The sequence below is a fragment of the Chlamydotis macqueenii genome, chromosome 1 (assembly GCF_036417535.1).
Source record: "Chlamydotis macqueenii isolate bChlMac1 chromosome 1, bChlMac1.mat, whole genome shotgun sequence".
NCBI classification, from domain to species: domain Eukaryota; kingdom Metazoa; phylum Chordata; class Aves; order Otidiformes; family Otididae; genus Chlamydotis; species Chlamydotis macqueenii.
Genome location: NC_141556.1, coordinates 71811920 through 71825577, shown reverse-complemented (window position 1 = coordinate 71825577; position 13658 = coordinate 71811920). Strand labels below are relative to the sequence as shown.

General features: G+C 35.2%; 1 protein-coding gene across 1 annotated transcript in view; it reads left to right on the top strand.

Annotated features, from left to right (window-relative positions):
• The first annotated feature begins 4715 nt into the window (after positions 1-4715).
• Positions 4716-13658, top strand: part of PLCZ1 (phospholipase C zeta 1) — a 54114-nt gene continuing 45171 nt past the window's right edge. The window contains exons 1-3 of the mRNA XM_086771933.1: positions 4716-4729; positions 5329-5452; positions 9011-9245. Coding sequence (XP_086628059.1) covers positions 4716-4729; positions 5329-5452; positions 9011-9245 — 373 coding nt within the window. The remainder of the gene's footprint in view (positions 4730-5328; positions 5453-9010; positions 9246-13658) is intronic.

Sequence of the window (13658 nt, the reverse complement as noted above, 5' to 3'; positions counted from 1 at the left end):
ATTAAATGTTAAATCCAAATACTAATATCAAGTGTTGATTTTCTTCCAATTTTAATGCAGCTGGAAGCTGACAATGAAGTCCAAGCTAAGCGCTAATGTTATTGGTATAGTTGGTGTAAATGTTTCTGGTATAATACTTATAATTTTCTTTGCAGCAGCCATTAATGGCAGATACAAAATTATTTTCAGAAATAAAAAAATTTAAGCCAATCTATCTCAGGTATATTTTTACTAAGTTTATGATTCTAATGAGTCTGCAAGTCTGTAAATGGAGGAGCAGAGTTCTGCAAAATTCACGTTTTATTTTGAAAGAAAATTACATCTCATTGTGTAAATGTTCTGAACTGATAGAGTAGATGATCTTGAGATAAATAATCATTGCCACTCAGTAAAAAACAAAGATAAGAATAAGGAGAAAGAAGTATTGGAAGCATATTGCAGAAAGATACTTGATGATAATGTATTTTTGCAGGCACAAAGCAAGTTTTTAACAGTAGATAATATTGATTGTAAATAGGTAGGCAGCTATAGCTTCAATTCTAGGTATGCAATACTCCTGGCTGCAGTAGAAACCTATTGCAAGATACAGTTTGACAACTTGTTTTTTGTTTAAGTTATATTTGCCTTTTCTTCATTTCTTTTCTTAAAATACAGGGTACAGATGTCAATAAAAAGAGATGGATTCACAGGCAGCTATAAGAATGTGAATGATTTTCAAAGCAGAGACAGAGAAGGAGGGAGATTTTAGGAATAAAGACAGTGTGTGTTGGAATGTATTCCCTATAAAAAAAAAAAGAATTCTGGTATAGGCAAATGAGTAAGAAGTTTCAACTAAGTCTCATACATACTCTGAGTCATGAAAGCATATATGTAAAAGATCAGTAAAGTTTTCAATGGAGTTGTACAGCTTTGTTTTTTCTCTTATAATGTTTTTTCCTACCCAAGTTTCAACTTTTCAAAAGAAAAAAAAAATTCTAACACCATTGTGGACAATGTAGAGGGAAAATTGACAAACCTTGTATTGTAGTTATCTTTTCCAGATTAATTGCATAGGCCTTGCGAAAAATGAGTGTTTTCAGCCAGATCAGAACATTTACTCTGCACAAACTCCATCCCTTTGAGCTGCTTTTGTTGCAGATCCTGGTATCGCAGGTTCGCTCTTATTTAGAGAAAGGAAATTGAAGGAAAACTGAAAGCTCATAAAGGTAGACTACTAGTGAAGATAAGAAAACTACCTAATCCTACAAGAGTAGCTGTTTTTATTATTGCTACCATTATCATATAGAAACTGCTTTTTAAAGTAGAGAGAATTTAATTTTACAGAACAGAACATAACAGTATATTGCATCTGAAAAATGTCATATATTTGCATTTGAAAAGAGATTGATTTTGTGGAATAAACGTTGAAACTGAAAGTCATCTAACTGCTTAGTCTTTTCCATTGTTCCCTACTGTTCCTTATTGTTAGTTCATGCTCAGTATCTGTGTTTGAATAAAGCGCTTTTTTCACAATCCAGAATTTCTAGTGCTATGTCCCTGTTTCTGATAGCACTTCAATTTATGTCCAAAATTTTACCTATTGCAGACATGAACTACTCTCACAATGGGCCATTTTCATTATAGCAGCCCTGGATCACATAACATTTTTAATAAAGTTACTTTTATCTTCAATAAAGAAATAATCACATATTCAAATAAATACCATGTAAATGTAAAGACAGCTGCTTGCTCATTGAATAGTCTCCAGCAGCAACATAGGCACTAAAAGGGCTGGATTGGTTTTGGATCGGTCTCAGTAGCAGCTGTGGGGTGAAAAGAGAATGACCCATAGGTAATGCAGCTTTCTGTGAAGAACCAAAGGAGCACAGAAAACGCTCTCCATGCTCTATTCTTCTCCTTCTTCAAGTGTGTGGTGCAGATTCTCTTACAAATGGGCATCTGTAAAAGGCATTGTCAAGAGACATTGTTACAAGTGCAGCAGTTTGCTTTCTGCTTGCAGAAAGCAAACCCTGTGTGATAAGTGCCTTTTTGCACATAAGTTAGTACAACACTTTCAGAATCTTTGTGCTGTGTGACCCATAAAGATGAATAACCAGATGAAAAATGAGCCCTAGCCAATGCAAATCTGAAGATATTCCATATATATCAAAGGAACTGTTTCATTTATTTCAGTTTAATTCAAATGTTGACAACGCTATCATCTTCTGCAATAAGGCTTTGTAAATTAGTATGCTTATAAATAAAAATCGAGCATATGACTTTGCCATCAACAATATAGAATGATGTGGAATTATGTTTTTTATATTAGACACATTTCTGTTATTGGTTTCTCTGGGCAATAAATTATCATATCCAGATGTACAGAGTAAGGAACCTCCCAAATCAAGTGTAAGTACAGATGCAAAATTAAGATTTTGCATCAGAAGAGTAATCTGAAGATAGCATTTTTGCACAATGATGGTTATGCCCAAAACCGTGACAATGTGTAGTTCTTTACTATGTTTTTAAAAAAAGACAATGAAACCAATCATGGCCAGTCCATGGCCACTGAAGCTATAAAGTCATTGATCAATATTTACAAAAGTGTGTGTTTAACCCATGTGACAACATAATTGCCGTCAGCAATGATGAAGAAAAGCAAAATCTTGTTTCTACATTAAAAACATCTAATATTTACAATAATAATGTTTAAATGTTCAAATCAGTATTTTTAGAAAGTTTGGTGTTTACATTACTGCTTGAAAAAAACTCTAATTAAAAGGTATGTTTAGAGAAAACAGCAAATGTGGTAGGCATTTAGTTTATTGTAATAAATATTTTAGAAAAGTATCACTGTCACCGTTGGAAAGTAAAATGAAATCAGACGCATTCCTTTGACATTTGTAGTAAACACTGTGAGAAGGGAAGTAGTATTACTTTATTCTCTAGTGCTGCGACACCCTGAGTACATCTCTGGTCAGTCCTGAAATATCTTCTGCACTAGCTGTAAGAAATTTATTCCTCCTATGTACTGATCTCCCTTTGTTCATGTGACTGTTAGAGATGTCTCTTGTGCCTACAGAGAGTATGAACAAGCAAAATCTGAAGGCTGAATTGCCTGGTTTTCGGTATCAATGAAAAAAATCTAGAAATAATGCTTCAGTATCTTTGTCAACCTACCTTACCAATTTCCTTGTAACCAATGCTACATATAGCATGAAGTTACCTAAGTAAATACAATATTGGGTAAAATTACAGAGGAAAGTAAGAGTTTACTTGCTGACTTACGTGCAGCACTGTAATGCCTTTGGCAGTGACCATTACTTAGTACCTCTAGAAGCAGTTGGAAAGCAAATTATTTTCAGGCACTAAAGACCTGAATTATTTTCAGAGTGGGGATTGACTGATGACAGTTTCTGCATTCTCCGGAGTAATCCAGAAATAAATAAACTTAACACCCTTGCTTTGTCTCACTACTTTTAAAAAATTTTTTATTTAGGCCACCATATCAAATAGTGTATTTCAGTAAGCATGGAGGCCTTTCTGCCTTGGAGACATTGGTGTTAAGATGCTGATCATTCAATTGTTTGTTCCAGTTCATAAAAGCATGAGTAACAGGGAGTTTCCTCTGCAGATTTTTTCCCCATCTATCCTCTGACAAAGCCTGAGTGTTTTCCAGAATGGCAATATGAAACTTGGTCTCCTCAGTTTTCACAAAATTCACAAAATCTGTGGCAAACTGACTTTGGTCTATCAAATTTAGAGTCTCATTCATAGAGTTGCTGACACTTACATGGAGGCTGGCATCTTTGAAGGACTGTGTCTGGAGGAGAAATATCCCTGTCACTTGAGTGGTAAATGGAGTCAGTGCAAAAGTCCAGTCTGACTTTCAAAGGCCTGTTTCAGTGATTTGAAGGCTGGTATTGATGAGCCTCAATGCAAGCCACAAACATCTGTCTCTCCCCCAGGCTTTTTTTTGAACACACAGCAGTTCCCTATAGGAAAGTGGCAGCTCACGTAGGCCTTCAAACCCTTGTGGAGGTCCTCTCCCCAAAGGTCCCCTCATCTGGCATCACAATGTGCAGCTGGGGTTTGCTGGTGACCCCATGCAGGTAGTCAAACTCAGAATTTGTCCTGAGAGTCAAAGAAGCGGTTTCCAAAGTCATTGTAGTGGGTCAGTAGCACAGTGTGCCTGTTTATTTGGATGGGGGTGAAGTTGTTCTTCCTGTGGCAGGCCCCCACATGGGCAGCCTGCCGCCTCACCAGCTTGTCATCTTGGACCAGAGCAGAGACATCTCCGACAACGTGGCTGAACTCCCCAGGAGGGGACTGGCGCAGCAGGTCGCAATGAGAGACAGCCCCTCTGGCTCATGCTGCTCCTGCCTTGCACACATGCTGGGGGTGAGGGCTATCCAAAATGTGGGAGACTGCAGGTGAGGGGAGGGCATGTGGGCCACTTCGTGCTGCGGAGAAAAGGCGCAAGATGGCGGTGGGGGTGGTGGAGAGCAGGGGCAGGAGGTCGCAGTTTATGACCTCACAGAAGCACCCAGAGCAACGCGGGTGGGTGCCAAGAGTGGAAGCCATGCTAAGAGGGTGCTGAGCATCCTGGCAGGGGTGCGGAGGTGCAAGGGAAGGGAAAGGGCCCCACCCCTGCGAGAAAAGCAGAAGTGACATCCTGGCAAATGCTGACAATGCCACCACACTGAAGAGACCAGAGCAGGTGATGCAGAGCCACCATGGAAGAGAACAGATATCCTCCTCCCGCTCTACCACTTCCTCCTCCTCTCCTCTCCCTGCCCTGCAACAACTGCCGTTGTGTGACTTCCCTCTGCGTACCTCTTTCCTCCTAGGCCTGGGCCCAGCCTGTGCATGCATGGGACCCTCCAGCTGGGTGGCAGGGGAGGGCCTTGGGCAGCCAGCCCAGTCTGGTCTGGCCTGATCCAGCAAGGGCTGATTGTGGCTTGTTGGGTGCTCACCTTGTTGCTGCTTTTTGTTAGCACTCCTCTTGCTGCCATCCCCACAGCTGCTGAGTCCCCTTGGCCTCCCCACATCTCCGTCCTCTCATTGAACCCCTTTCTTCACCCTGACCACCCCTTATTTTCCTTTACACTCTCCCCTTCTCTGTCCCTTTTTGTCACCTTTGCTCTCAAAGCCTCTGGGCAAGGAGTAAAAATTTTTTCTGCGTGCCTCAGAGCGTGCTGCATTATCAGAAATCAGAAGACAATTACGTTCTTGAGTATAAGAAAAATGTAAGCTTTTTAGGTTTAAAAAATTTAAACTTCTCCCCCTCCTCCTCTATTAAAAGACTATGGCATGGGCCAGAAGTTTCCTTAACCAGATCTCTCATACGTGGTTTTTGTCACTCATTCAAAATGAGTTCAGGACTGGGAAGATTGATTTCGACAGCACAATGAAGCTACTTGAAAATCTGCAAATGCCTTTTGATTTCGTACATGTAAAACATGTTTTCAAGGTGAGGAATATGTAGATAAGCAATTAAATACGTTTAGAAGTCCAGTTACATAAGTGCCTTATATTTGCTGACTTTTAAAAATTAATATTTTGAGAAATTAATTTTATGCTAACAGGGTGTGCTAAATCAGCAAATAATTTGCCTTGTTCAGATCTTTTGTTTCTGTGTAAAATAGATAACTGGGTGGTTGCACTACCATCATCTCTTCACCAAACCAAAATAGCATAGGGTGATGGAAGATATGTAGGTCTTGATTCTCAACTTTTTTTCTAACAAGTTCTCACCTGAGAAAAATTAAAATATTCTGATTTCATCCCATCCAGCTGCTTCTGTGATCAAGATAAAGAGCCCAGACATGCCTGTCTAATGCTGGGCAGAGCCATTAGAGTGACTTCTTAAAAATCCTATTGCCAGGAGTACAATATGGAGTTGTCTAATCTGCTCAGGCTTGAGGTCAACATAGATCCAGCACACTTGTTCATTCAGTTTTCCACTATACCTCTTCTTTGAAGCATTTAAGAGGTGTGCCTGGATAGATGGGAATTGTACGCTAAGCCCTGGGGAAGGATGTTACCTTGAGATATGGCAACATTTAAGAGATTTCTATGAGGGTTACATGATTCAGCTAGAAATTGGACTTACAAATGAGTTAATTTACTGAAGGTAATCAAACTACTATCAAGTGAATGCAATGCCAGTGAGCAAATACTGCAAAATTGAGTACCTTTGGACATATCATAATTTCGTATTCTTCAGGTCCCCTCTAGTAATTACTCAAAAGATGTATGATTTTTCCACTTAGCTATTTTTTTTTTTTTTTTTACCAAAAATGGCTGTTTGGTAAAGCTATTTTCCTAAAGGAATGAAGCCAAGTAGCTAGATATATATGTGATTTCTCTGAGAACTTCGTAACCAGCTGGCTGATTCTGTCCATATTGGACAGAGAAGAATTAATTATGACAAGTCAGAAACTTTTCAGTCACATCATGCTGACAGGCAGGAAGGCAGAGGGAAGGCATTAAGATTTCCTCACTATGACTGATTATTTTCTCATTGTTCTCTGCCTTGTGGAGCCAAGGTAAAATCAACAACGTGAACTCAACCCTTCCTACAGGGGCTGCCTGTGGTTTTTGAACTTGCACCGCATTGAGAGAATTTACAACCTTGCAAATCGCATGACAACTTGAAACTATTTCTCATTGTTTCCTGTATTTTCTAGCTACTTTGCTTTCTGACAGAAATTGGAGAGAAATGATCAATTGTTGGTAAAGAAGAGAGTAATTATTTGAGGAAGTGACCTTTAGAGAACAAGTCTGATCTAGTTATATTTAACAATATAATATACTTAACAGTCTGATCTAGTTATTTGTAGCAGGAGTGCTAGGTATTCTTTGCTATTTGAGAGAGACTTTTGAATTTTCAATAGTTTTGGGGCTCAAATTTTTCATCAGTATAATAGTACATAAAAATGCAAAGCAGTTTGGAAGGAAATCTTACTGGCATCATTGTCAGTAACTATACATCAATAGTTAATCGAATGATTATATAAGACAAAATCAATTTCATAGAAAATGTAGTTCTTAAAGAATAATCTGCTTTTTTTTCTTGTTTGTTCTCTTTGATTTTATATTACCGTAATGCTCCTTTGACCAATATCAAATCATGAACATTAAAATTTTTAAGGAATAAAACATTTTAATATAATTAATCTCAGGACTAAGCCTTTGTCAAAATACTTATTTTTCTGAATAAAAAAGATTTGTTGTGTATTAACAGAAATAACAGTAACAAAAATCTATGAACAAAAATTTTATAACTTTTTTTTTTAATATCAACATGATTTCCATAACTGTACTTTGAAAAGCTCTCCTGTGTAGTATTATTGCCTGTATTTCATCAAGAGGCAACTGAGAGGGAATTTTTTTTTGCCCAGATTTGCTTTGTGCAAATGCCTCAGTGAACATCACCCAAATCCTGACAGATGGTTTAATTCCAAAATAAGTTGGTATTTTCTTTTTCTTAACAATTATGAGTAAATTTGCAATTTTTTAAAGACGTTGAAAATTAGATTAGGATATCAACCTTAGATGTGGGATTTCTCAAGCAATAATGAAGTGTATATTATTACCACTTGTATTTAATTATGTTCTTGCTTTTGTTAAAAAATGATCTTTACAATTCTCTTTTACAATCTCAAAGCAAATACTTAAGTGCTGATTTGTAAAATTTTTATCTAGAACTCCTAATTAAATATACTTTTGTGCTTGTTTTAGTTATCTAATGTGTTTTTGCCTTTATTGTTGCACTTATTCAGACAACTCTTATTAGGAACTGTACTGCATAGGAAGAAGCTGGTAATGTATCATTAGGCTTTTAGTTTTGATGATGTTTTTTCAAAACTAATCTAAATTAGTAGTAGTCAAAAGTATTTCTCAAGGAGCAGCCAAAGTTGAAGTAGCTCATTTTATGTTTGTGGACACTTTTGTGGAAGCTCTAATAACCAAGTGTCATGTTATTAGATACTGAAATTTAGCATCTTTGATAATGTCAGTTTAAGGAGCCAACAATTATGAATTTTGATCAGCTTACAGTGATAATCAATGAGGCAATTAATTGGCATTTATTTATTACTATTGTGAGTAATTTTGTCAGTAAATTTCTACAGTTTCTCTTAATTAGGTAACTTTTAAGAATAATACAAGCTAAACTGTTAGAAACATTTATATTTCATACACACAGTTACATATTTTGTGTAGAAGCTTTTAAAGGATAAATGGAATTGTTAAGCCTGAGAAAAATGTAAACAGCCAAAATGTTAAACAAATAAACTCAAATTCTTCTGCCCTTTTGATTTTTCTAGTGGCTTTTATACTGAAACACTGAAATTAATTGATGTGCTAACATTTTGTAAGCTCTATGAAAACAATCTTACAGTTTAAGAATTCTGAAAATGTGAATAATTAATCTGAATTAAACATTCTGGCTTGTTAAGAATAGAACATGATGTCATAGGTTATTATAAAGTATCTTGTCTCCAAACTTTAATAGCATTTCTTATTTCATGTATTGAAAGACTTGGATATCATGATAATTTTGTCATCCTTATTCCATTTTTTAGATTAGCTTGTTGTTTGTTGCTTGTGAATTTAACTAACAGTATTTATAATATGGTTTAAATCACTGTTGGAAAAGTATTATACTAAATAGAGTTTCCACTTGATAATTTCTATTCTGCAGATTGATTTTACTGCATAGCATTTTAGAGGTTTGATATGTTGCATAGGCATTATACAGAAAGTTTTTGTAATTACTTAGATGCTAATTATGTCATATGGTACGCTTTAATTTGTATAAAATATTTTTAACACAAAAAGACAAATCTAAAAGTTTCATATAGAAGGAGAATAATATAATTTGATAATGCGTTGCAGTCACTGCTAGCTGAGGTTTTCTCTATTATTCTTGCTCTTATAATCAGTTATAATAGAGTGCTTTGTGTATATCTTTGTATCATTGCATATCTTTGTATTGACTTTTTGATTTTTTTTTCTTTTTCAGAAAATAGTTGACAAACGGAAGGCACATGTAATTAACATAGAGGACTTCAGGGCAATTTACCGCACTATTGTACACAGACCTGAATTTAATGAACTTTTCCGTGCTTACTCTCAAAACTCCAAAATTCTAGCTGATATTGAGCTCATTGAATTTCTCAGAAGAGAACAATACGAAACTGAATCTTGTGAAACAACTGCCTTAGAAATTATCTTGAAGTATGAACCCATTGAAGAAGGTATGCATATTTTAAGTATTTGATTTCCAGCTCTTATTTATTGTGCTTCTGTCAGTGACTTTGTTTATATTTTTGAATACTCACCTGAATATGCAAATTGATCATTTTAAAGAAAACTAATGTAGGCAATTATAATTATATATGCTGTATAATATCTTTTGTAAGCACTTATACACAATGTCGATTTTTAAAAATTTGTATCTTTAATCATTGTGAATGTAATAATACAAGAAACTCTTAATAAAGCACAATAACTACACAGCACATTGCTTGGTGATAGCATATTACATTACTTAACAGATCCATCATTCTTACTACTTGTTACAACAGACTGGTCCAAAACCTACATGTACATTTCTTCAAACAAAATAAAATTTTCGTACAGTAGATGAGCTAACATAAGTGGCAGTAAGTCTTTTTAATGCCCACTGAAACATGTGAATGACCATTATTAAGAAGCCAGACTGGTTTTTTGTTTGTTTGTTTAGCTAAGTGTTCAAAAACAATTTTACTTAATTAATTAGAGGAATATAAATATTGGATTACAAAGACTAAAAGAATAGAAATTATCTTTTGTTAGCAACTGGTCTGTTCAGCACAGTATATTTCTCTTAGAGGGTATGAACCATAATTAAATCAATAATAATAAATGTGGATTTTTTTAATTTTTGATTTTAAAGTTTAAAAAATGAGGACAGCATTTTTGAAGACTAGAAAATGTCAGAATTTAATGTTATGTAATTTTATTTGGTTTAACTACTCAGTACTGTCATCCACAATCACAATAAAGTGAAAAGGAGTTTAATTAAACCCATTGCATTTCAAAGCATAGTTTACAACCAAAATTTTTGTACTCCCACTTGGGGACCACGTTAATTGTTGCAGCACTGTTGGTATAGTAGAGCTTCTTGCTTAAAGTTTGTCTTACAAATGGAAACATTACATGCTACTAGAGTTTGATATAGTACTTCCGTTTTGTACTATTTAAACCTAAAATTTGTTTTAATAGACTGGCAGGAAGTTTAAATGTAGAAGTAATCTAATAGAGATTTCACAGAGGAAAACAACTTCTAAGGACGTACCTACTGAGAAGGTTATATCTCTTTTTCTTTACTGAGAAGGACTGAAATGTTAGACAGTTACACTCTGGTTTGCCCTCAGTTGGATATGATTGCTAACAATATTAGGGATGGATTGAAGCAGTCTTGCAAACATGGTAGATGCTCAGCATCTTCATCAGGCACAGAGCCTGGTTATTAATCTGCCTCATCATGTGTCTAGTGATGTCATTACCCATGTTACTGGGGTTAAAGCTGTGATTATTATTTATACTGTCCCAATCTGAAATGTCATTTCAATTTCCTCTGATCAGCTTCTAAAAGGAGGTCTCTAAACACGGACTTCTACTATCATAGAATCACAGAACTGTTCAGATGGAAAGGGACCTCAAGAGGGCATCTACTGCAGCTTTCTTCTTAAAGCAAGGTTAACACTGAATTCAAAATACGTTTCTCAGGGTTTTTTTTTCAGTCAAAACTTGAAAATCATAGAATCACAGAATCTCTAAGGACAGACATCCATAGCCTCCTTCATCTGCCCAGAAATGGCTTCCAAGAATTTTTGCACCATGATTTTCCCAGGGATGAAAGTGGGGGTTGACTAGCAGTTTTGTAGTTTCCTTTTTATGCTACTTCACTTTTATTCTGTCTCAGTGAATCCATGACATGGTTCTTATTGCAGTAGAAAGAAGATATCTAAACAGCTAGCACTGGTAATTCAGCCTAGAATCTGGAGCTCAAGTTGTGTTCTTCCAGATTTCAGTAATGCTTTGCAAACAAAATATTTTTCTAACCAAAGAGTTATTCTTCCTGTTGAGTCAGGCATACCTGTAGAACTCATAATTTCTTATTTGTTTAGCTACCATGGAAGGGTTTATGTGTCATTGCCATTGTTTTTTTTTAAGGAAAAGCTCTGTTTATATTTTGATGAGTGTTTAAAGTAATAAAAATAATATTCTGAAATAATTATTAAAAAACCTCATACATTTATTACTTTAAAAGCCTTGTCTTACTTTTTGTATATTTATTATTTTTTTCTTTCTGTGTTTTAATTTCTTCATTTTCTTGGTGCTCTCAGTTATCTGCTCTCTTCTCTGTCATTTCTTTATCTTTTTCCCTTGCCCTTCTATATATTCTGTTGTTCAACTTGCTGTTGGTCATTACAAACCATTTTTAACTTCATTTTTCCTATAGTTCTGCCATTTTCCTTGTCTGCTCATTATACTGTCTTCTCTCACTTGAGTCATTTAGTGATAATGCACACTCCCTCCTCCTCAAACATGAAGATTTATATGTCCCCTTGACTTACCTGTAGAAGAAGCACTATGTAAGATCTCCATAGGTGCCTGATCATCCTTTCTAAATCATGAGAACTCTGAGATGAGTGGATGTTTGTTAAATCTGTAGCATGAATATTGTTCAGCTATTGAAAACTGCTTCAAGTTGTGGTGTAACATTTCTGCTGAGTTATGCTGAACATAACTTGAGGCAAAATTTGCAACTAGGCTAAGAAAGGAAATCAGAGCTAACTGCATTTTATTACAAGCTATTACTTTGTTCAGTGGAAGATGAATCTCAGATGTTTAACTTCGTTAGTTTCCTTTGGTTGACAATCTTTGATAATGGATGGAATTGATAGCTGGTTAAGAAAAGTTGACTCAAGATGGAGAAAATCTTCCTCTCAGGATAATAACCCTGGAACATCTATGCTGATCATTCCCACTGTGGTGGAAAGAAATTGGATCACTCTTTCAACAAGAAACAGAAGACGTTTGGTATTTCATTAAGTCTCTTGCTATCCAGTAATAGCTAAGAAATCTTTGATTCCCTATGCCATTACTTTCTGAGTTTGCCTTTTAAATTAGAACATATTTTATTGAATATATTCTACTATTTCTGAGAACTAATATATTTAGTAATTATGTAATAAGTTAAGTTACCAAATTAAAAGGTTCCTTTTTCTGAGTTACCTATTTTGATGGAAAGTTAATAGCTGTAAAGCAGTTAAACAATGAAGAATCTTTAATCAGTTAGAAAACACGTCTGCAAATATCAACTGAAATTTCTATAGTTTTAATTTAATGTCTTTTTTAAATTTCAGATGCTGAGCCAAATTATTTTTTGTTTCTTCATCTGTAATAAAATTTTTTGTCTTGTAATTGGAAATTATCTTACTGAATGAAATAATAACTGTATTGTTCATGGCCCTTTGAGAAAACTAATACTCCCACTTAAACATATTTATTGGAAAGTTATAGATATGACTGACATGGCATTTGATTCATATGGTGTTGTAATAGACCATTTTGTGAACTGTCATTCTGAATTTGGTATACAATATTCTTCATCAGGATGATCTGTTGGACTCATCTGCCATTCTTGTCCTGTGTACTGCAGAAAGGGAAAAGGGCAGATTTTGACATTTGATTGACTGGTTTGCTAATAGTAACAACCATAATCTGATAAACTTGATAACACTAGTATGTCAAGATTAAAATGAAAACAGTGACTAGATTTTATATACAGTGTTGGTAAGTCCATCTGTACATTAAGTGCATCTCTAATAGTTGTGTGCAGAGAGACAAGGCTAGTGAGCCAGGTAACTGAACTAACTCTCTGAGGGTGCTGTAGTTAGTTCAGAAACAGTATGGAATTCATTACTCTTCAATTTTTATTGTACAATTTAAATTTCTAATGGCAAAATGCTGCATTAACAGATTTTGTGTGTGTGCGCGCTAAAGATTGTATTTTTGGCTGAAGTAACTGTTTTATGGAATTGATCATGAAAAGGGTGAATATGTGATTCACACCTGACAGTTTTGTCTTACTGAGATTCAAATGTTGATTTTGTTCTACACATCTCTCCATTTTATTATTAATTCTGAGTAGAAGTCTTGAGTCATTAAATGAGATTAAAGAAAACATGTTATGACAACAAAATGCACTTTATTTTTTTAAGCTATGTCTCCTTTTTTAAAAAAAAGTATTGCTCATCATTCAGCATTTGCATGGATAGGATTAGAGACACAGTGAGGATAAGAAGGTACATCCCACTATTGTTTACAGTGTAGCACCATTCAAAGACTCTGCTCTTGTCTCTGTATTTTCCTGCTAGGCAATACAAAGACAGGTAAAAAACAGATTGCTGTCTTGAAAAACTTGCTTACTTTGTAAATAACAATATAAGCTTGGTGCATTTGTCAGATAAAGAATTTGAGTAATCCAGAATGTATTTGTGAATTTAAAAAATTTCCAATCTACTCTTAGGATATACATTCTTTTAATTTTTTGTGTGTGTGTGTGCATGTGTGAGAGAGAGAGAGAGAGCGCAAAAAGGAGAGCACACATTTGCGGG